Source organism: Pelodiscus sinensis, chromosome 9 (genome assembly GCF_049634645.1).
Source record: "Pelodiscus sinensis isolate JC-2024 chromosome 9, ASM4963464v1, whole genome shotgun sequence".
Taxonomy (NCBI): domain Eukaryota; kingdom Metazoa; phylum Chordata; order Testudines; family Trionychidae; genus Pelodiscus; species Pelodiscus sinensis.
The window spans coordinates 37,193,637-37,218,044 of NC_134719.1; the positions used below are offsets into that span (position 1 = coordinate 37,193,637).

Consider the following 24,408-nt stretch of genomic DNA (forward strand, 5'->3'; position numbering starts at 1 on the left):
ATTCTTTCAGAAAAAAATCAAAAGAACAGAGGGGTTTTTTTTGACATTGGTAAACTTCTTTCTACGAGGAAGAAGCCTTTTTCCAAAAGAGCTCTTTCAGAAAAAGACGCATGTGGATAGGGAAGACATAGTTCTTTCGAAAGAAGATGGAAGAGGAAAAAGGACAGGTGCTCTTGTGGCCACTCCTTTCAAAGTAATCACAGCTTAAATGCAAGATAGCATCCATTCAGTGTGGACGCCATCTGTCGAAAAAGCAGATTGCTTTTTCAATGCACTTTTGCTGTGTAGACGCTCTCTTTCAGAAGAAGTTTTTTTGGAAGTTCTCTTCTGGAAAAGCTTCTTCCGAAAGAAGTCTGCAGTCAAGACATAGCCTTAGCCAGGATGGGTAGGAATGGTGTCCCTAGCCTCTGTTTGTCACAAGCTGGGAATGGACGACAGGATGGATCCCTTGATGATTCCCTGTTTTTTTTCATTCCCTCTGTGGCACCTGGCATTAGCCACATTTAGAAGACAGAATACTTTACTAGATGGATCTTATGTTCTAAGGGTCCTTTGAATTGCAGTCTTAGCAAGTGATGTTGGGTTGGATGACGGGATCTGGAGGATCATGTCTGTTACATGAGCATAAGTGTAGGGAGTTATGATCCCAATTACTGCCAATCAGAGTTAAGTTCTCTAGACCTTGTCATTCACTAAACTCCTTGGCATCAAAGACTTTATGATTTACTTAACTTCCTCAGTAGTTCTGGGACTGGCACCTTTGTACTGTTTGAATGTCTTCCCAGGGGAAAAAAAATTGCTATCCCTAACTTTTCACAAAATCATAGAAATGAAGGCTAGGAAGGGATCTCAAGAAGTTAATCAAGTCCAGTGCCCTGCACTGTGGTAGGACCATGTAAAACTAGATCACCTGACATCTGTTTGTCCAACCTAATCTTAAAAACCTCCAGTGAGGAGAATTCCATAACTTCCCTTGGAGGCCTTTTCCAGACTGTAACTACCCTTATAGTTAGATTTTTCCTTATATGTAACCTAACTCTCCCTTGCTGAAGATGAAGCCTATTACTTCTTATCCTACCTTCAGTGGACATGAAGAACAGTAGATCACAATTCTCTTTGTAACAGTCTTTGACATGTGTGAAAACTGTTACCAGTACCTCCCCTGTCTTCTTTTCTCAGTCATTTTAACATTTCCACATAAGTCAGGTTTTCTAAACTTTTTATCATTTTTGTTGTTCTCTCAAATGTGTGCACATCTTTCCTTCTGCGTGGCATTCAGAATTGGACACGTATGTCAGCTGTAGTTTCATTTGTCCTTCTCTGGACAAGGAAGTCTTAGTCTAGAGGGGGAAAAAAACGAGGGGGAGGAGGGGCATGTTAACAATTTTCAAGTACATAAAAGGTTGTTCCATGAAAATTGTTCTCTTTAACCTCTGAGGGTAGGACAAGAAGCAATGGGCTTAAATTGCAGCAAGGGCAGTTTAGGTTGGACATTAGGAAAAAAATTCCTTACTGTCAGGGTGGTTAAGCACTGGAACAAATTGCCTCGGGAGGTTGTGAAATCTCCATCATTGGAGATTTTTAAGACTAGGTTAGACAAACACATCAGAGAGGATAGAGATCATACTTAGTCCTGCCTTAGACTATAAGACTTCTTAAGATCCCTTCCTGTCCTACAATTCCATGATTCTCTGCTTGTAGGAGAAATCATTTAATTAGCTTGGTGGGCATATATAGAACATATGGAGGGAATAGCTGAGGGCAGCAGTTTTGCATTTAGTTCTGACAGTAGTAGTGGTGATTCACCATTTTTACCTCTTGTGGCCATGAATTCTATAATCTAAGTCCAACTACTGAGAATCATCTATGTGCCCTGAATGCCAATATAAACGGATAACCAGCTGGTGCAGCTCTCTTTTTGGTCATTCTGAATTAATTCTGTTTGCTATGGAACTGCACACAAAATGCCATCTTGGTTCAGTTAAATTTATTAAAGCGTCTAAACAGATCTAAAGAGAAATAAATAGTCTACAAGCCATTTATAATAATTGTATAAAATGTCTCCGGAATATAATAACTATAACTCACTACAAGAGTTATAGCTTTACTAAATCAATGCAAACTTTTTCTGCATCACCATTTAGCAACATTGAGATGTTACATATTTGCTTAGATACTAAAGTGCTTAGATACTAAACTGATAGATACTATACAGAATCCTAAAGTAGATGAAGTGCACACTTTCAGATCTTCCAGAAAACCTCTGTTGAATATTGAGCTCTTTTTTTGTAGTCAAAGAGGGTATGTCTACACTACCCCGCTAGTTCGAACTAGCGGGGTAATGTAGGCATACCGCACTTGCAAATGAAGCCCGGGATTTGAATTTCCCGGGCTTCATTTGCATAAGCGGGGCGCCGCCATTTTTAAAACCCCGCTGGTTCGAACCCCGTGCCGCGCGGCTACACGGGGCACGAACTAGGTAGTTCGAACTAGGAGGAGTAACGGTAGTTCGAACTAGGAAGCCTAGTTCGAACTACCTAGTTCGTGCCCCGTGTAGCCGCGCAGCACGGGGTTCGAACCAGCGGGGATTTAAAAATGGCGGCGCCCCGCTTATGCAAATGAAGCCCGGGAAATTCAAATCCCGGGCTTCATTTGCAAGTGCGGTATGCCTACATTACCCCGCTAGTTCGAACTAGCGGGGTAGTGTAGACATACCCAGAGTTGTTATGCTTTAGAAGTGACATTACAATACCTCTATTTCTAAAATCCTAATTTGATCAGATTTTCACTGAAGATAGTCAAATGAGGTTTTCAAAAATTTAACAAGCAAATCATCTGAGTGAGAGCATTTATGCACATTCAAAAAAATTACATTTTCAATTAATAGATGCAAGATGAGTTTTGAATATTTTATTAGTTGACTTCACCTTTATGCAGGCATGTAAACAGGCTAATTTTCTCCATTTTTAGAATGTTATAATATTAGCTATTTGACATGGACTCCCTAAGTATAAACAATGAACATATATAAACATTGGCTTTCTATAGTGCTTTTCAATGTGTGCTCACCAAAGTATTTCATGAAATAAACAGCCATAGACATGAAGCAGAAAACAATATACATGTTAAGAAAAATATTTTTGGCCCTGATCCTGCAATCACTGACACACAGGCTGAAATTTAAATGAGTACTCTATTGATTTCAATGGGACTATTCATATGCTTAAAGTTCAGGACCTGCATAAGTGCCTAGAGGATGAGAGCAATAGGTCTCCATGGCAAAATACTAAGTCAACCCTCTGGTGTGCATTGCATTCATGGCTCCATCAGACTGCATTATAGGAGTTATCACTGCAAATTAAAAAGCAGTATTTAGCCCAGAGTGTCTTTTTTCACATAGTTTAAAACAACAAGACATGTCTTCAGCTTGTTGACATTTAAATAATTCCTAAATAATATTTTATTTTGAAAGAGTGATCATAAGGGTCCTGTAGTGCTTGCATATTTAAAAACATCTCTTTACTTAAATTGTAAAAAATGAAATGATTTTTATTTCTTTAGATAATTTGTCTTTTTGAGGCCATGCCAGATATTGATAGTGATTCAATCTACAGCTTCTGTAAAAATCATCCTTGGTAACTGCAGCTATAAGATGAACAGGAAAACAAATTCACTACTTCTTCCGAGAACAGCTAAAACTACTTCTATAAAAGCCACAGCTGATGTAATTTCTCTCTCTACAGATGATTCATGTCTTCTGTGTGTCCGATTTTTTTAACGTCTTACAGAGATCCTAGAGGTTCTGGTACATTTACCTATAGCTACTATGAATTGCTTTCAAATCATTCCAAAGGGCAATTTCAAGAGACAGGAGTAGGCAGAACACAAATATCAAAGCTGGATTAAGGCATCCATGGCTCTAACTTTCACATCATGATTTTCCTACCTACGATGTCAAGCAAGTGCTGAGTTAATCAATTAAAAAAGAGTTAATTTTAAGTTTGTGTGATTTGGCAGGGGATCTAATAGAATGTTTATCAGTAAAGAAGGGATGCATGTTAAATTTGCTGCCTCAGCTAAATGTGACTGAAGAGATGTTATGATAAAGGAGTTTGGTAGCATAAGAAAATAAAGAATTCTGCTTTCAGGAAGTATTTTATGAGGTAGAAAAAAATAAAGTCATAGTATTGCACTGCACTGGCTGTCTCTTTTTTTACACTTGAACACTGAACAATGTTTGCCTGACTCTGCAATCTTTCCCTACCCTGAGTTTGGGTGGGTTGTTCTCTCACACATTATTGTTATGCAAAGGGTTATGTGTAACCTGAAAGTACTTTGATGTTTGTGAGAGTGAGAAACTTTCTTATGACAACATGAGACTGCCTTGTACTCGGTTTTTCTGGTGATGTGATGTTTTGAGAGTCTGTTTAAATGTCAACTGCTTTGTTCATTGGCTTGTGTTCCTTTCATGTCCTGCTGCTCAAATCTCAATGGAGCACATATTTCACCGTCCTTCATGACCATTTTTCTATCTTAGACGGTACATATATTGGCAGTTTTGGCAAAATAAATGCCTATTTAGGAATCATTAAGAAAAGGTTAGAGAATATCTTAATGTCTCTATATAAATCCATGGTACGCCCACATCCCAAATAATGTTCAGATGTTGTTGCCTCAGCTCAGAAAGATATCTTGGCATTGGAGAAGGTTCAGAAAAGGGCAACAAAAATGATTGGGGTATGGAATGGCTGTAATTTAATGAGAGATTAATAAGACTGGGACTTTTCATCTTGGAAAAGAGATGACTAAGGAGGAATATGACAGAGGTCTATAAATCTGGTATGGAAAAAATGAATAAATAAGTGTTATTTAGTCCTTCCCACAATACAAGAACTAAGGCACACCAAATTAAATTAATAGGTAGCAGGATTAAAACAAACAAAGGGTATATCTATACTACCCCCCTAGTTCGAACTAGGGGGGGTAATGTAGTCATACGGCGTTGCAAATGAAGCCCAGGATTTGAATTTCCCGGGCTTCATTTGCATAAAGCCGGCCGGCACCATTTTTAAATGCCGGCTAGGTCGGACCCCGTGCCACGCGGCACGGACTAGCTAGTTCAGATTAGGCTTCCTATCTGAACTAGCTGTACACCTCGTGGAACGTGGAAGCCTAATCTGAACTAGCTAGTCCGTGCCGCATGTAGCCATGCGGCACGGGGTCCGACCTAGCCGGCATTTAAAAATGGTGCCGGCCGGCTTTATGCAAATGAAGCCCGGGAAATTCAAATCCTGGGCTTCATTTGCAACTCCGTATGACTACATTACCCCCCGTAGTTCGAACTAGGGGGATAGTGTAGACATACCCAAAAGGAAGTATTTCTTCACAAAATGCACAGTCAACCAGTGGAATTCCTTGCCAGAGGATGTTATGAAATCCAAGCCTATAAGGGTATGTCTACACTACCCTCCTAGTTTGAACTAGGAGGGTAATGTAGGCATACCGCACTTGCAAATGAAGCCCGGGATTTGAATTTCCCGGGCTTCATTTGCATAAGCGGGGCGCCGCCATTTTTAAAATCCCGCTGGTTCGAACCCCGTGCAGCGCGGCTACACGGTGCACGAACTAGGTAGTTCGAACTAGGCTTCCTAGTTCGAACTACCGTTAGTCCTCATTTCATGAGGAGGAAGCCTAGTTCGAACTACCTAGTTCGTGCCCCGTGTAGCTGCGCTGCACGGGGTTCGAACCAGCGGGGTTTTAAAAATGGCGGCTCCCCGCTTATGCAAATGAAGCCCGGGAAATTCAAATCCCGGGCTTCATTTGCAAGTGCGGTATGCCTACATTACCCCGCTAGTTCGAACTAGCGGGGTAGTGTAGACATACCCTAACAGAGTTTAAAAAAGAGCTATGTAAATTCCTGGAGCATTGGCTATTAGCCAGGATGGGCAGGGATGGTGTCCCTAGCTTTTGTTTGTCAGAAGCTGGAAATGGGCGACAGGGGATGGCTCACTTGATGATTCCCTGTTTTGTTAATTCCCTCTGGGATACCTGATATTGGTCACTGTAAGAAGACAGGATACTGGGCTAGATAGATCTTTGGCCTGATCCACTGTGGCTGTTCTTATTTTCTTATCCAATGATACAGTATATGCATGACAATTTATCTGTTTAATGCATGTATTCTGCTTTCAAGTGAATGATTATTCTGAAGACATAATTTGCTTCTGACAGGGTTTCCAGGATGTAGTTCTGGCTGGTCTTTAGCCATTTGGTCACAATAGACTTTGGCTTTGGCATGTGTTTCTTCCTTTTTGTGTGCTCTTCCTTCCACCACTGTTGGTTATAATAATGCTGGAGCGAGAGGCTTGGTTGAATATCTTGACATCAAGGGTATGTCTAGACTACATGCCTCTGTCGTCAGAGGCAGGTAAATTAGACTATCCGATATAGTCAATGAAGCTGGGATTTAAATATTCCCGGCTTCATTAAAATAAAAATGGCTGCCACGCTGTGCCGGCTCAGCTGATTGTCGGCACAGCGCAGCAGTCAAAACGCGGATCAGTCAACAGGGAATGCCTTTGTCGACTACTCCTGTAAATCTTGTTTCACAAGGCATAAGGGAGCGGTTGACAAAGGTGTTCCCTGTCGACCAATCTGCGTCTTGACTGCTCTGCTGTGCTGACGATCCGCTGAGCCGGCACAGTGCGGCGGCCATTTTTATTTTAATGAAGCCGGGGATATTTAAATTGACTATGTCAGGTAGTCTAATTTACATGCCTCTCGCGACAGAGGCATGTAGTCTAGACATACCCTAAGTGTTGTACTGAACTACTATTTATGACTTCTGCGAAGTGTTTTTCCATTCAAGGATGGGTTGCTTTATATTTTCTTTGCTTTTTGCATCTCTCTTTAATAAGTCCTGAGCAATTTTAACTGCTAAATGAGCTTTGCCATTTGAGGATGACGCACTAGGACAGAATTCCCATTCCCAAGTAACTTGTCAAACTTGTTGCAAGTAAACTGGAGTCTATTGTCTGAAACTACAGACTCTGGGATGCTATGCTTGCTGAAATGTTTCATTGCTTTGTCTTCAATAGTAACAGCAGTGAAGATCTGACAGTTCATCTAGTTCCTAGAAGTCAGAATTGAAGTTTACAATAATGAGGAAGTTTATGTGGTTTGTGGTGAAAAGGTCAATTCCCAATTTGGCTCAAGACCTGGTGAGGATTCTGTGTATTTTCATTATTTCTTTTTGCTATTTGGCATTTTCCCATATGTATTACAACTGCTCCTCAGGTCTCAAATATCCTTGGTCAAGTTTGGTCAGAATATAGTGTCTCTGGCTTTCCTGATATACGCTGCTAATTCCAGAATTGCTGCAGTGCATTCTTGAGAAATTTTCCATCTCAATAATTGAGAAAGTTGCAGTTTCATAGCATGCATGAAATGCATTTTGAGATCACCATTTGTGGGTCTGTAAAAGTGTTCTCTCATGGTTTATGGTCACTTTCTTTTTTAATGGGTTTCTGTCCCTGAATGTAATGGTCAATGATACTTCACATGCAAACAGTATGCAAGACATTCATTTTCAATTTCGGTACATTTTTGTTCCTTTGGGAATTTTGACCTTGATATGAAAGCTTACAATACCTGACAATTATCAGTTTTGAAACAATGTGAAACACAGCTTTCGCTTGATATGTGGAAACATCTTCTAGTTGCTATGTAGTATTATCTTCAGATGGATTCACTGAGCTTGTCCTTCAGCCTTCCACTTGTCAGTATGATGACATTTCTCGAGTTCAAAGAAGCCTGACTTCCTCAGTAAGGGGTACCAATAAACTTAGGGTTCTATTTCTGTTAGCCTCTTGTAAGCTCTGTATCCCTTCAATAGGAATTTCCACTAGAAGAGATATAACTTGATAACTTGTATTCAAACAGTTATTACTGCTTCTGTGGCCTAATCCTCAAATTCAGCCACCTATTTGTCATCTATTTATACTGGCAGCCCACTTTCTCAAAGCATCGTCTGGATAGAAATGGGCAAATGTAGCACCCATCTTTTAAAAAGGGAAGAAGGAGAATCCAGGGTACTACAGACTGATCAGCCTGACCTCAGTCCCTGGAATAATTATGGTGAGGATCTTCAAGCAATCCATTTTGAAACAGTTGGAGGGAGGAAAGTGATCAGGAATAGTCAACATGGATTCACCAAAAGCAAGTCATGCCCGATCAACCTGATTGCCTTCTATGACGAGGCAACTGGCTCTGTGAATATGGGGAAAGCAATGGATGTGATAGAACTTGACTTTAACAAAGTTTTTGTTTCTGTCTCCCACAGTATTCTTACAAACAAGTTAAAGAAGTATGGAATGGATAAATGGACAGTAAGGTGATAGAAAGTTGGCTAGGTCATCGGGCTCAATGGGTAGTGATCAACGGCTCAATCTCTGGTTGGTGGTCGGTATCAAGTGGAGTGCCCCAAGAGTCAGTTCTGGGGCCAGTTTTGTTCAACATCTTTATTATGATCTGGATGAAGAGATGGATTGCACCCTCAGCAAGTTTGCAAATGACATGAAGAGGTAGATATGGTGGAGGGTAGGGATAGGGTCCAGAGTAACCAAGACAAATAGGAGGATTGGGCCAAAAGAAATCTGATGAGATTAAACATGGACAAGTGCAGAGAAAGAATCCCAAACACTGCTACAGATTAGAGACCAACTGGCTAAGCAGCAGTTTGGCAGAAAAAGACCTGGGGATTACAGTACATGAGTAGCTGGGAATGAGTCAACAGGTGCTCTTGAAGCCAAGGAGTGCATTAGGAGTACTGCCAGCAGATCTTAGGAAGTGATTAGTCTCCTTTATTTGGCACTGGTGAGACCACACCAGGAGTATTGCATCCAATTCTGGGGCCCTCATTACAGAAAGGATGTGGATGCAGTAGAGAAAAGTCCAGCAGAGGGCAACAAAAATGATTAGGGGGCTGGAGCATATGACTTATGAGGAGAGGCTGACAGATTTGTGCATTTTTTTAATCAACAGAAGAGAGAAGTAAGGTGGGATTTGATAGCAGACTTAAACTACCTTGAGGGATTCTAAAGAGGATAGCTAGAGGCTATTCTGAGTGTTGACAGATGACAGAATGAGGACCAATGTCTCAAGTTGCAGTGGTGGATGTCTAAGCTGGATATTACAAAAAAATATTTCACTAGGAGAGTGGTAAAGCACTGGAATGGGTTACCTAAGGAGGTGGTAGAATCTCCATCGCTAGAGGTTTTTAAGTTGCAGCTTGACAAAGCCCTGGCTGGGATGATTTAGCTGGGATTGTTTCTGCTTTTAGGTCCTCTTAGGTCTCTTCCAACCCTATGGTTCTATTCTATTGAACACTGGAATTGGTTCCTTCCTGGTTGATGGTGGATCTAGAAGCTGTCTGTTCAACAATCCATCATAGTTCTACTTAGATATTGCAATTGTACAATCCAATAGGATGAAGTGCAATCATTCACAACAACTATGCCCTATAAAAGTAGTTGTGATAGAGCTAATCTAGTTCTCATAACCTACCAAGAGCTCTCTTCTGGTAGTACAGTAACCATGTCCCCTCTGAAGCAAGGACCAGATATAATAGCTTATGTATGAGTTCATTATTACAGAGGTAATCAGAAAAAATGGTAGCATAACTGGTATCGAAGTCTTTGGTGGGAAACAAACCGTATCACTAGAGTTAAACAACTTTCCTATTTTATTAATCATACTAACTTATTAAAAGATAATTGTTTTCTAAATGATAGTTATGGGGGCTGTTTATTCATAGAACAACTCTATCTCTGTCCTAATCTGAACTGATGACTCACATAACATCCAGTCCTGCTAGTCTGGTTGTTTCTCTGGTATTTTAAATTGAGCTGTTTTTTGATGAGGAAAACATTGGTTATATGCCCTATATTTTCCTAGATACAAGCAAAACATTGCTAGAAGATAAATATCAGAAAGCAGTTTCATATTTTTTTCACATAGACAAAACTAGGTAATTTTTTCAATACATACCAACAAATGCATAAAGCTTCCTTTAAACAACTATTTACTAGTATAGTTAAAAACTAAACTCAAATGTTTTCATTTTCTTCATTCTAAACAAGATTTCTAGATCTTCATGACTGCTACATTCAAAAAGAAACCAAATGCAATAAAAGTATTTGTGCCTAACATTTTAATTCAGTATTCAATGATTCCCATTTCTTTGCATTATTTTTTACTTTATTATACTTTTATAATACTCTCAATTATATCTATAAAACTTTACAACCCTTTTCCAATGGCATATGGTGTGTGTTGTGAAGGGAAACATGTTTATGAGCTGAAAGATATGAAGAAAATTTAAAGTAGAATGGGGACAGTTGACTAGTTATGTGCATCAGTCACTACCTACCTAAATACTACTCTTCCATTTCATCATGACGTTATTCCAAAACAACAAAGAGTGCTTCTACACAGCAAGCCATTATTTTGAAATAATAGCGAGCTGGAGGACTTTTTACTCTGACTCCAGTAACCCTAATTTCACAAGGAGTAAAGGAAATTGAATTAAGCTATTTCGACTGATGTAGCTGAAGTTGTGTAGATTAATTTGACTTTTGCCCTGCTATGTAGACGTACCCTTAGTCTCTAAGGGTATGTCCAGACTACATGCCTCTGTCATCAGGGAAGTCTAGATGCGCCATGGTCGACAAGGAAGCCTTTGTCGACCGACGCAGGTATGTCTCGTGAAACGGCGCATCTAGACTGCCCCGATATGCCGACAAACAGCTGATCATCAGCTGGTCGGCAGAGCGCGGCAGCCATTTTACTTTAAATGAAGCCACAATTATTTAAATCGCGACTTCATTTCCCTATGCTGGGTAGCCTAATCTACATGCCTCTGACAACAGAGGCATGTAGTTTAGACATACTCTAAAGGTGCCACCGGACTCCTCATTGTTATTTCCTGGAACAAGTCTCTTCTTTAATTCCCTACGGGCTCGTCTACACTGGCCCCTTTTCCGGAAGGGGCATGTTAATTTCAGCTAGCATAGTAGGGAAATCCGCGGGGGATTTAAATATCCCCCGCGGCATTTAAATAAAAATGTCCGCCGCTTTTTTCCAGCTTTTAGAAAAGCCGGAAAAGAACGTCTACACTGGCCCCGATCCTCCGGAAAAAGCGCCCTTTTCCGGAGGCTCTTATTCCTACTTTGAAGGGCGCTTTTTCCGGAGGATCGGGGCCAGTGTAGACGCTCTTTTCCGGATTTTCTAGAAGATGTCGGAAAAAAGTGGCGGACATTTTTATTTAAATGCCGCGGGGGATATTTAAATCCCCCGCGGATTTCCCTACTACGCTAGCTGAAATTAACATGCCCCTTCCGGAAAAGGGGCCAGTGCAGACGTAGCCTACTTGCTTAGGCATGTTCTTCCCAATCCCCTGAGTTCAACTTGCTGTGAGACCTCTGGTTCCAGGTATATCATTCAGAGAAAACATGGCAATAAAACAAAGAACACAGGCCTTGCAAAAGGATTTCTTATCCACAAACATTTTAAACCTAAAGAGGACAAGCGAGTTACAATGAAAACAAATAAATCCTGAATAAATCCCCCCCCCCCCTTTTCAATGTGAACTCGGCCCTCCCAACCTGTGAGTCCTTGTTGAGGGGTGCCTTGCCTGTCCCCCTGTAAAGGTGACGTCAGGTCCTCTGTGACCCCTTGCTCTCAGGACAGCATGGACTAATGTCCAAAGTCAGTAGTCACTTCCCCACCTCTCAAGATAGTGTGGCCTCCCAGGCAGAGTTCTCTCTCTCTCAGGGCAGTGTGGCCTAACATCCCTTCCCCTTTCTCAGGGTAACAAAGCCTAATGGTCACAAAGTTAATCCATTTCCCCTTCTGGTTAGGGGAGCATGGCCTAGTGGCCAAAGAGTCAATCTAATTCCCTATGTGGTCAGAGTAGTATGGCCTAGCAGCCACAGAGTCACTATACTCTCCGCTGTGGTCAGGGCAGTATGACCTAGTGGCCAAAATGTCAATATATTTTCCCCTGTAGCCAGGGTAGTACATCTTAGTAGCCAATGCTAGGACAATAGGTGTAGATCCCCGTAAGGGGTTGGAGAAGAAGGGGTAGAAGAACATAGGCCCTCCTCCTCCATCGGGTCCCAACCCAGGCCCCCGTCAGCAGTGGAATGGTCTATTGCTAGCTCAGCGGGGAATCCCACTGCAACACACCGAGCTGCTGGCATTTACCATTCCCTGACCTGGGCTACTTCCTATCAGTCTTTTGTGGGTGGTCCTCTCTGCCCCTTGGCTCCAGTTTGTGGGGCTTCACCTACAGTTCCTCGCGGATCGGCCGCCATGACTTCATCTGTCAGTGTTTCCTCCACTGGGGCTCCTACTGCACCTCCTTCCCTGGTGGCAGTTAGCCCTGACTGAACAGCTCTATACTCCTTCACAGGTGGCCTCTAGCTAGAGCATGTCCAGTAGTGCTGTGAAGGCAAGGGCTCTTTCCCAGATGAGCCAGGTTAAACCCTTCTAGTACTGTGTGAGGCTGATACACCTCAATTTGATTTGACTTTTTAAAGATGAAGCAATCCTTCTGGTTTTCTTTGCCGTCCTGTCATCTTTTCTCAGTGAAATGGCCTGCTTTGCATAGAGAGCATTCCTCTTTTAAAAAGAACCTCTGACACGTTGCTAGTCATTGTGCTTTCACCAGTGAATTTCCAGACTCCAATAGCCATCCCTGGTAGAGTTCTGGGCTGAGAGGCATTCAAAGTCAATGGCCTTGCTGATAGCAAATAATTATTCTATTGAGAATAATGCTATTGGATGATGATGATGACCCTTGATTGTTCTCTCAGTCTCAAGACACAGTCTGTCCATCAGGTGTCAAGTTCCTGCTGCAAAATGAATGCTCAAAGCCACACTGAAAGCTACATTCAAAATGGAGGCTGAACTAGAACAGGGTATGTCACATAGCCCTTCCTACCAGCAACAGTGAGCTTTAGCAGGGTAATTCCTACTGATAGGCAAAACACGCAGTCACATAGGGCACCATGAAATTTGGCGCACCAAATTGCCCCAAGCGCTATTTAGCTGCATCCAGACTCCCTCCTGATCCACGTTGCCAACTCTCTCAGACTGGTCAGATTGGATGTCACTACAGCAAATGTTGTCCAGTCTATCCAGTCTAGCAGAGTTTGTAACCCTTTCCCCCACAGCTTCAGTCAGGGGTAAGGGAGGGTACCAGTGCTGTGCTAGTAGGGATGGCCCTGAGCTTTTGGATGGTGGTTGCAATCTGAGGACTGCCTGAGGAAACAAAGTTAAGACCCATGATCCCTCACAACTGACGAAAAAGTTGGCAAATGCATTGGCCACAGTTTTTAGAGCGTAAAGAGTTGGTAAAAAGGAAAATCCACTGTAGCTTTGTAGTTTTAAAGTGTCTTTCTTGTTTACATGGAAAAATTTTAAATGGACAATTAATTTCACAAGCACCGAGGGTTTGATCCAAATAAAATCAATAAATAATAACTAATAGGCTGATCCAATGCTCGTTATGCTTCCCTACCCCCCTCTCTCTGGCTGCTTTTGCTTTCATGGCCAAAAAGCCTGATGACCTCATTCAATCAGGGTCTTAGTCCTGAGGCTGGAAAAGAAATATTGTAGTGTAATTTCAATATTTTAAATTGAAGAGTAAAAGCTGATTCATAAAGAAGCTACATTTACATTATCTTTCCTTGAATTTTAGATTCTATGCTATGTACCACAATGATAAGTGCCATATGATAAGTGCCATAATGATAAGTACATTAAAATTAAAGGCCTCTATTCTCAGGATTTGAAAAAAATGTATTGTTGATTGCAGTGGAACACTTGTGGGTTTCTCACAAATTCAGGTGCCATGTGTGTTGATTTTTAACAAAAAAATCTTTATTAATTTTGTGCAGTTAAGTTAGGCTATGTCTAGACTGCAAGCTTCTTTCAGAAGAAGCTTTTCCAGAAGAGATCTTCCAGAAAAACTTATTTAGCAAGAAAGCATCTACACAGCAAAAGTGCAACAAAAAGGCAATCTGCTTTTTTGAAAGATAGTGTCCACATAGATCGGACGCTATCTTGCATTTCAGTTGTGATTACTGTGGATGGAGTGGCCACCAGGGCACCTGTCATTTTTCCTGGAGGCCTCTTCTTTTTAAAAAAACAGTCTCTTCCGCATCTACATGTGCCTTTTTCCGAAAAAGCTTTTTCCGAAAAAGGCTTCTTCCTCACAGAATGAGGTTTACCGCTGTCAGAAGACATCCTCTCCCCCAGTTCTTTTGACTTTCTGTCAAAAGAACGCAATAGCAATTTGGACGTACGTGTAGTTTTTCTGGAAAAACGACCAGTGTAGACATACCCTTAGGCTGTGTCTACATTGGCATGATTTTGCAAAAGTGGGTGCTTTTGCGCAAAAACTTGCTGCCTGTCTACATTGGCCGCGAGTTCTTGCGCAAGAACACTGATGTTCTAATGTGTGAAATCAGTGCTTCTTCCGCAAGAACTATGATGCTCCTGCTCAGGGATAAGCCCTCTTACACAAGAGGCCAGTGTAGACAGGCAACATGAATTTCTTGCGCAAGAAAGCCCGATGGTTAAAATGGCCTTTGGAGCTTTCTTGCGCAAGAGAGTGTCTACACTGGCATGGATACTCTTGCGCAAAAGCACATCTCTTGCGCAAAGGCACATGCCAGTGTAGATGCTCTCTTGCGCAAATACTTTAATACAAGAACTCTTGTGTTAAAGAGTATTTGTGCAAGATCACGTCAATGTAGACGTAGCCTCAGTATCTTTAAATATCAACTCTGAGTACCCAAGTGTAAACAGCATGAATGAGATTCACGAGAATCAAAAAAGTCTTGCCAGACCCTTTCAAACTATTACAGAGTCCTGATGTGCGCATGCATGGCAGATTATAGGTGTATGGCAAATACTTCCTGGGGGAATAACCCAAACTAGGTTCCACAGCCTTAATGAATTCTGTGAAATAGGGTTTAGAAACCCTTTTTCTCAATTCCGTCATATAGACATGAAGTACCCAACATTTTATGTTAGTAACTTTCAGTGATTCGGTACATTGGCTCTTGGGCAGTGTGGGAATAACATATGGAGGGAGGGACTGAAACTTTCTAGTAAATTTACTCAGTCACAATTCAAACTATTGTTCCAATTGAAACGTTGTTTCCTCAACAATGGAGGAAACAATACAAAACTTTAAATGTGATTGTTAAGGAAGAGTGAGTATGCAGTTGGCTGGGGTGCCAGAACAATTTTTATAGTAGGGGCACTGTAAGCCACTGAACCAAACTGTAATCCTGGTATTTGATGGAAACTATTTCAAGACAGGGGGTGTGGCAGCACCCCCAAATCCTTTATTTCCATCACAAATAGTGGTTGAGGAGAAGAGATGCTTAAAGATCCTTCAATATTTTAGACTACTATTACAAAGTATGACAAAATAAAGTAGTTTTTAAAGGATGGGAAACACCAACAGTAGAAGTGACAGAAACAACTTTTTTTATGAGGAACTGGTACCACATGTTGGCAGGCTTGAATTCAGTCATTAAACTTTTTGATCTTATAATTCAACACATGGTCTTTAAAACATGTCCGTGGTCATAATAATTAGATAATGTTAGACCAGTATAGGAAGTAAAACGTAAATTGAATATTTTTATGTATATAGGGAATACTGTAAAAACTGAGGTGGTAATATGTAGGACAAAATTGGAACTTTCTGGAAGGGTCATGAAAATCTGACAAAAATTTTACTAACAGACTAATACATCTTCCTGTCGATGAAAGATTGGCCCCTAAAGTATGTTTGCCAGTGTTTATCCAATACAGTTTTAAAATAACCTATAAATGAGACTTCCATCACTTTCATGAAGAGGTCAAATCGTAATTTAACCAGTTTTTCTGTTAGAAAGATTTTCCTCAGATTAATCCTAAATTTATTCTTTCTTAATTCTAACTCATTACTACTAATTGTATCCCATAATCCTAAACCAAATGATTCCCCTCTCTCAAAAAATGTGTGGATTGTTGCATGCCCCATCCCTCAAACACATACAAATGGATAATTATCCTTCATTCAACAGATTACAATCTACAATACACATAATTATAGAATTATAGAACACTAGAACTGGAAGGGACCTCAAGAGATCATGAGTCCAGTCCCCTGCCCTCATACCAGGACCTAGTACCATCTAGACCATCCCTGATAGTTATCCTATATATACATCATAAAGGATAAGAGAGAGCGCGCGCGAGAAAGAGTGTGTGTGTGTGTGTGTGTGTCTTTTCCCCAGGAAAATCAATTTCTCCAGGTCTCTGGTGCAGCTTCCCACCCTCCCACATTTGAGACTGTGCCCAAAGACTCAAACTACTCCTAAAAGAACAATGATATGTTATAGTCAAGATAATTAACTTTAAAACACATTTATAATTTTTCTATGACATTCAGAGCATAATGAACTATTAAGAGAACACTACAGAGAAACCAACAAGAACAACAACAAAGATAATACTTGGGACAACAGATTTTTAGGTTCAAAATTAATCTCTCATCTGGTATCTATGATCAGTAGCCCAAGACTAGTTATACACTTATTTCACACTGAATAGAATTGTTATTTATTAAATGTCTCAAAATTTAGTGTGACACTGCTCTTTCTAGTTCCTCAAATACAAGTAACTTTATGTCTGTTTCTAGTCCCATTAAACTCACAGGCTATGTTTAGACTACATCCCTCTTTCAAATTGAGGGATGTGAATTAGGCACATCGAAAGTGCAAATGAAGTATGGATTTAAATATCCCACTCTTCATTTGCATATTCACATCCAATCGCCGTTTTGAAAAAGGGTATTTCGAAAGTGAAACAGCAGTCTAGACACAGTTCTTTTGAAAAAAAAACCCCACCTTTTTTGAAAGATCCCATACTCCTCATTTTTTCAGGAATATGGGATCTTTCAAAAAAGGATTTTTTTCCCAAAAGAACCGCGTCTAGACTGTGGTTTCACATTCGAAATACCCTTTTTCAAAACGGCGATCGGACGCAAATATGCAAATGAAGAGTGGGATATTTAAATCCATACTTCATTTGCACTTTCGATGTGCCTAATTTACATCCCTCTTTTCAAAAGAGGGATGTAGTCTAGATGAGCCCTCAGGGAATACTCTTATGCATGAAGACATCTTTTACCAAAATAGCTACTTGTAAATAAAGAGGGGGAACCTTTTATTTATTATTATTGTTATACATATTTTACTGCCAACTAGATATTTTAGGACATAGAATGTATTCATACAAAGCTACATCTTATATTATATCCTGCATCTTATAAGTGAATAACACATTCTAATATGGTGATGGGCATCTTGGAAATACAAATGTTTAAAAACATGAGCCTTATCACAAAGGGTGGCTACTGTAGGAAGATTTCTAAATACAACATCAGTTTCTAATGCTAGTCATTATAGGTTAAATATTTAAAAGCACTGACTACCCCTTTAGGGAAGCAAGCTACATTATCAAAATCTGCACTGACAAATAAATAGTTTTCCATTAGTTGATGACACAAATTCTAGTACTTGGACTTGAGGCAATTAGTTCTCAATCGTTACAGATCTGGGCTCTCTTCAAATATGTTATTCAAAGAGTAAGGTTCTATAGCTATTGTAAAATCCCTTGAATGATTAAGTCTACTTCAAGCCACTTATAGGTGTAAATCAAATTTCCAATATGGTACTGGTCAAAATATGTTATATTTAGCCCTAAATTGTTTACAAATTAGAGGAAAATCTAAAAATGTTGTGAGTTTCACCTGGCAAAGAAAATATTTGTGCATAACTGTTTAGCGCTAATGGTTGATAGAGAACAGAAGATTTGAAAGGGGAGAGACTTGCTCTCAGTGAATATGAAAAATGTGTCCTCCTCTGCCATTGAGGAAAATTCTTCCACCAGTAACTGCTGATTGACTGCTATGAAGAATGCTTTATCACCAAGATCCAGACACCCTTTAATATGGTGATTATTATTCCTGTCATGACCCTCTGGTCATCAAACCACAGTGTCTTTTGTCATGAAACAACTATCCAATAAGAAATAATCTAGGAATAAGCCTGTGGTGTAATATCTTTTACCTGCTTATGCTCACAGTAGGAGTAGAAACATCTTCCCCTTGCTATGAGCTATAAGCTGTCCTAACTCACTCTGGAAAATAATATTTCATTAATTTTGCAACACAACCACCTCTTTTTCACCTTGCACTAAAAGTTGAAAAGGAGAGAATTTACTTCAAAAGAAGTTAAAAGCACTAACAGACAGTAACAATTGTTGAGAGACATAACAGGACCATAACTGTTTAATAGCTATCCAGTAATTCTTCTGCATATTTCCAGAGTAAATCTGATAAGAACACACAGTCTAAGAAGTGAAACAATTTTACTCTCATTTGAGTTTTTGTATTGTCTTCAATAAACAATCAAGGACAGGTCCTAAATTCTGGTGTTATTCTTGTTTCAGTAACCATGGCAAACAAGCCTCAATTATAGAAAGCTAACAACATTTGCTTTATCTAAATTATTGTACACTAAAATACAGCTGAATTTCTCATGATCCAACCATTTTGTAATTAAAAATGTCCTAATTCTATCAGTGTCCATTTTAACATTGCTGTATTCAGCTATGAAATTCCATAGAGAAAATAAAAGATTACACATATTGTTTACTTTTTCCTTTCAAAAATCATATTTCTGTTTCACAAAGGAACACATTATGCACTCACATATGGGAAATGTTGCACCAAAATACTCAGGAAAAAGAAAGTCACTGTAAATATTTTGCAGACTTGAAAAGATATGTCTGAAATACTAGTGAGGCAGTGAATTTTTTCTTGTCATTTTCATAGATAGATAGATAGATAGATAGATAGATAGATAGATAGATAGATAGATAGATAGCCTCTTTATATAGCAAGTCTAAACAAAGGCTATTTTGAAGTATTGTATCCTAACTAACCTAAAGTAACAACAACAACAACAAAAAGCCCTGTAGTGACTAAGAATTTAATAGTCTTAAGGAATGATGATACATACAAAGATGTTATGTGTGGTACTGGGGAAATAAAGGGGGTAAGTGTGCATGGTTAATAGGAAAAGATGTCAAAAAATGAAGCATAATAATAGTGCAATTTATCCATGCTAAACGTACTGCAGTGTGCTATAATTAAATATGAAAACCTAAATTTATCTCTATGTTTGGCTGTCATTAATTTAACAGGGAGTGCACATGTTCTAATCTAATGGCTGATTTTTTTCTCCATGTGCAGCATATTAAAATGTATATTAGCCTCAAGGTGCATAAACACAAAATAATAGACCAAAGGTTTTGGCCTGTGGAGAAAAAAAATCCATGCTCAAATGGCGTCAAGTAGCTGGTGATGCAGGGGAGACACTCACTTAGCCTCATTAAGCCAAAGCTCTCTTTTGCTTGTCTTTTGTTCTGCATGACAGCAGCTTCTTTGTTGTATAATAATTCATTCCAAGTTCGTTCCAAGCTACCGAAACTGGTGAACTGTGGCCATTTTAATGAGAAGTATTGGTGGTATGCATAATCTGGAAGCCACGTGGACCAGGCAATCACAGAGCACTGCAGCCAGCAAAATGAGATACTGTCGAAATCACAAATTTGTCAAGTTGTTTTTGGACAGGGTATTATAATAAGCATTAAAATATGCATCCTATTACTCCACATCTGCCAGTCAAAGATCACGGTAATGAATGCATGCTGCAGGGTATGACCAGGCCGTTTTCCTAAGTAAAACAAACTATAGAGTACAAAAAAAAATGTATTTTTGGCAGTATCTGACTTTTTCTCCCCCCCCTTTTTTTTAAATCGTTTGCATCAGGCATTGGATTATCCTAGCATGATATCCACTGCCAGCAGTGAATGCTCTACAGCCACTAAAGTCAAGAAGTTAACATGGATACATTGTTTTTTATTGAATTTATTTTGTCTATGTCTACACCACCAGGTTATTTCGAAATAATAACTCCCAAAATAACTATTTCAAAATGATCTTATTCCTCTTCACAAGCAGGAGTTATTATTTTAGAATAACAAGCCCCTTATTTTGAAATAATAGGCTTGGTAGTGTGGATGCTCACCTTGTTATCATATATATAGTAGCCCAGTTTCTGAGAGTCTGTAATGCCGAAATGCTGGCTGTTCCCTCTGGGCGGCCCTTGCTGCATGGGGGTGCGGGGCCCAAACGGCTGCTTGTGCCGCTTGCTCCCATGCGGTGGCCCGGTTGAACAGTGCACATGTCAGCTGAGTGCCATGGTGGGAGGCGAAGGGGGGCGGGGCGGTGACGTGCGGTGTAACAGCGGCTCCAGGCCCTGCCCCCAGGCCATGAAAATCATCACCCCGCCCCCCTTCGCCTCCCGCTGTGGCGCTCGGCTGACTTCTGCGCCGCTCAGCTGGGCCACCGCGTGGGAGCAAGCGACGCAAGCAACCATTTGGGCTCCGCGCCCCCCATGCAGCACGGGGAGCGCGGAGCCCAAATGGCCATTTGGGCTCCACGGTCCCCCGGGTGAGATATAGGAGGGGAGGAGAAGTGAAAGAGAGAGACAGAGAGAGAGGCAGGAGGCGGAGGAGAGCTGAGAGAGAGAGGGGGAGGAAGTAGGAGGAGGAGAGAGATGGAGTGAGAGACTGGAGGCTCAGGAGAGAAGACCGATGTGGAAGAGAGACCTGAAAATCCTGTCTTATGATGGGCTAATTGTCTAGTTTTGAAATAACTCCCCAGTGTAGGCATGCCCTTAGTGACCAAGATTACAAACTTCTACATTCAGTGCTTATAGTAAATTTATCATACAGTATATAGAAAACCCACAGAGATTAAACCATTTAGAAGCCATTTTAGTAATCCTAGTCCTTTTGTTTTATCCATTTCTCCTTGAAATGGCTTAGCTGTTAGGGATGATACATTTTATATAACAATAAGCTGTTTCCGTAAGAAGTGACGCTGTAAAGCAGTGTTTCTCAACCAGTGATACGAGTTCCCTTAGGGGTACTCTAGAGAAGCAGTTATAAGGGCTATGGATGTGAACAAGTAACCACTTACTCATTAAGCATCCCCCTTACTGGGAGATGCTTACTGGATAACGACACAGGTGGTGGACTGCTCCAGACCCTCAGGGTTGCCAGCTCCAAGCCTACACAGACTGGGAGCTGGCAGCCCAGCATGAGGCTGGAGCGGCCTCTGCCCCACCCTAGCCTGGCCACGGCAGGTGGGGGGCCACTCCAACCCAGCAGGCTGGAGTGGGTCCCCCACAATCCCCATTTAAACATTTAACTGGTTAAATTGAACATTTAACTAGTTTACTACATAAACTGTATTTTACATCGCTAATATGGGCACAGGGAAACATTTCTTCACCAACGCTCACAGAAACATTTTGTTTAGTTTTGTCTTTGATCAGCCAGGCCATGAGCCATTTTGTCCTCTCACTGTTGGCCAGGAATATTAGTCCTGCCTTCACTGGGCTGCATGTTCTTCATGAAGTACAGAAAACAAGGAGCTAAGGTGCCTGAGTTATTTTCTCTGGTGGAGTTCAGAAATGTATCACTGCACTATATCAAGCTGACCTCTCCATCTCTTATAAAATTAGTAGTGTAGTGTTTTACAGTAATCCCAAACATTAGGATGAAATCCAAGACTCAATGAATTCAATGAGAGTTCTGTCCTTGTTAAATGGACCCAAGATTTTCAAAGTTTGGGTGTGATTGTTGTATTTGATGTATTTTTTTAAACATGGGAATATTTTGGGTTAAAATCATTTCTATACAATGGTGTAATAGTTTAATATAAAGTCTTTTTAGAGGTGCCTGCCAGTAGGCTAGAATTCACCAGGTTTCTTGCAGATCAGAAGACACAGCCTTTAGCTTTTATACTGTTTTTGGAATGCACAGATATTTTAACTTCAATGGAAGGTCCATTATGCAAAGAACAGAGTAGACACTTAATATTTTTACTTTAGGGGGCTGAGAATTTTCCCTGATCACACACCAGATGGAGTCTTCAATATCTTGGAACATTATTATCTCTCATATACTTGCAGATGGAGACCACCTACTATTGATATGCTTTTATAATAAACTTTCTTCAGATCTCCTTTTAGCACTGTCCTAATTGATGAGAAGGCTTTAAAATAAAAATCAATCTGTTCCGCCTTTCAAATACTTATTAAACAAGATGTATTTATCTTTCTCATTTCTTTATAGCATCTTCTAGAACTTTCACCTTTGGATAATATTTGCTTAAACAAACTTTGTTTTTTGAAAAGTTTCTAAATTCTGGGTTGAAGCTAGTGTCACTTCTTCGTGTGTTTAATATTTTTTACTAAGCCCATACTTGCCAATTTAATATGCATGATTATTTTTACTATTTAACTACTTAGCATACAGGTCCCCATGTGAAGTATGATTTTTACACTTTATGTTGATGCTAGTGAAACCACTCTAAAGACACATGCTATAACACTATTGTTACCATCAGCTGACACCAATGTATTTCTTGGACATAATTAGTTCAGGTCTCTGGAGTAAAATCAGTATGTAACTAATGACAGATTTCTGGAAGAAGCAGACAGGATGAGACAGTGACTACATATAGGAGATCAAATTATGCCCATGGGGAATACTGTACCCTGACTAGATACCCTATGACAACACACTTATCTTAATCACTCTTATTCCTATACCTTCTGGAAAAACACATGAACATGTATTTTAAAACACAATTCTGTTAATTTTGGGTGATAGAGACATATAATTATATATAGACATAGTAATAACCTTGGCTCATGAAATAACATTGTTCATCTTATCCATCAGACTGAATGGGTCATGTGCCTGATAAAAACGCCTAAAGACATCCAAGATAAATATGCTTTTACAAAGGTTTTTTTTTTCCTAGAGGGAGTCAGAAAGAAAGATCTGTGATGTCATCATTACCACTCTTTCCTTTCACTTTGGTGTCTGTTGTTTGCAAGATGAAATTATATCTGAGACAAGTCCAAGTCAATTTATCTCTTACATTTAAACAATTGATTTGTAGTAATGGAAAGCTGATTCACGGCTGATCTTAGCAGCAGTTGTTTGTGCCAAGGCTTCAAGTTTCTGCAAACCAAACCAGCAAAACAAACAAACAAAAAATAAATAAATGATCCTGAAAAGCACAGATGGTAGATGATAAACTTTGTTGTCTTCTTCTAATCTGTTAGAAGGTCTGAGCTGTCACTTCCCTTGAAGTGGTCATGGATAAATGTATATCTACCATGATGAAGTGGTTAAATTGTTGGGACTATATTTAATGGTATCAGAAACCTATCAGACGCCGAATGAAGAGGACACCATAAAAATTTAAATTGTCCAAAGATTAGCATTTTATGTAATAAACAATGACGTTTATACCTGCTATTTAGAACAGGGACTAACTACAGTATCTCAGAGACAGCACTATGGATGGTGACTTTTTAATGATGAATGTGAAGGCATAAGGAATATTATTTTTTCAGGGTCACAGGAGCTTGCAGTTAGTTACACCTTCTGCACCTGGGAAAAGATCTGGAACTTACCTGGCTGATCCTCAGAAAAGAGGGCAGCAGGAGATGAAGGGGGAAATCACAATACCCTCTAGAAAGATGAGGTGTTAGTCTGTGTGCCCAAATGGACTGCTACTATAGCTACCAGAGAGAGAGAGAGAGGAATTTCTCCAGAAACTTAATGGACAGAAAGATGATGTTACAAAATCCTTTTGTTGCTGTGGCTCTGATGTATGTCAGGAAATGTTGGGCTGCTGAACTTAATGTTGTGATAGAATGACTGGGGAAGGAACTACTCAACCTGCACAGAAGAATCTGTAAAGTTTTTATTTGTTTTGTTAAGAAGGTTTGGAATTGGGGTCTGACAGACTTGCTAGGCCCCTGGGCAAGGTGGAGGGGCTGGCTCCATGCACCTAAAAGGGGTGGAGCTCAGGCAGAAGGAGTGGAGGTAGCGGGCAGCCAGCCGTCAGCATCACCCAGAGAATGACACACACCTCCCCCACCAGCCCTTAGCATTGTCCAGAGCACTTTGCCCAGTAAGTACTCCAGTGGCAATTCAAAGGACCCAAGGCTCCAGCCACTACTGCCTTTTGAGTTGCTGGACCCTGTTGCAGTTGTCCCCTTTATCAGCAGGCCTATTTGGAATAAAACCAAATAATCCTGCTGGAGACTGCTTCACTAGCTACTTTGAGAGAGCTTCAGACAGAATTACCCTTGGGGACAAGCCAACTCAGCTAGGGTATGTCTA

The 24,408-nt window shown here is 40.3% G+C and overlaps 1 protein-coding gene across 5 annotated transcripts in view; it reads right to left on the reverse strand.

Annotated features, from left to right (window-relative positions):
• Positions 1-24,408, reverse strand: part of DPYD (dihydropyrimidine dehydrogenase) — a 680,031-nt gene that overhangs the window by 36,498 nt on the left and 619,125 nt on the right. The window contains exon 21 of one of the 5 annotated variants that reach the window (XM_075936590.1): positions 23,083-23,235. The exons of the other annotated variants lie outside the window; for them this stretch is intronic. Coding sequence (XP_075792705.1) covers positions 23,155-23,235 — 81 coding nt within the window. The 3' untranslated portion in view covers positions 23,083-23,154. Of the gene's footprint in view, positions 1-23,082; positions 23,236-24,408 lie in introns of those variants that run through there. 5 annotated transcript variants of the gene reach the window in all.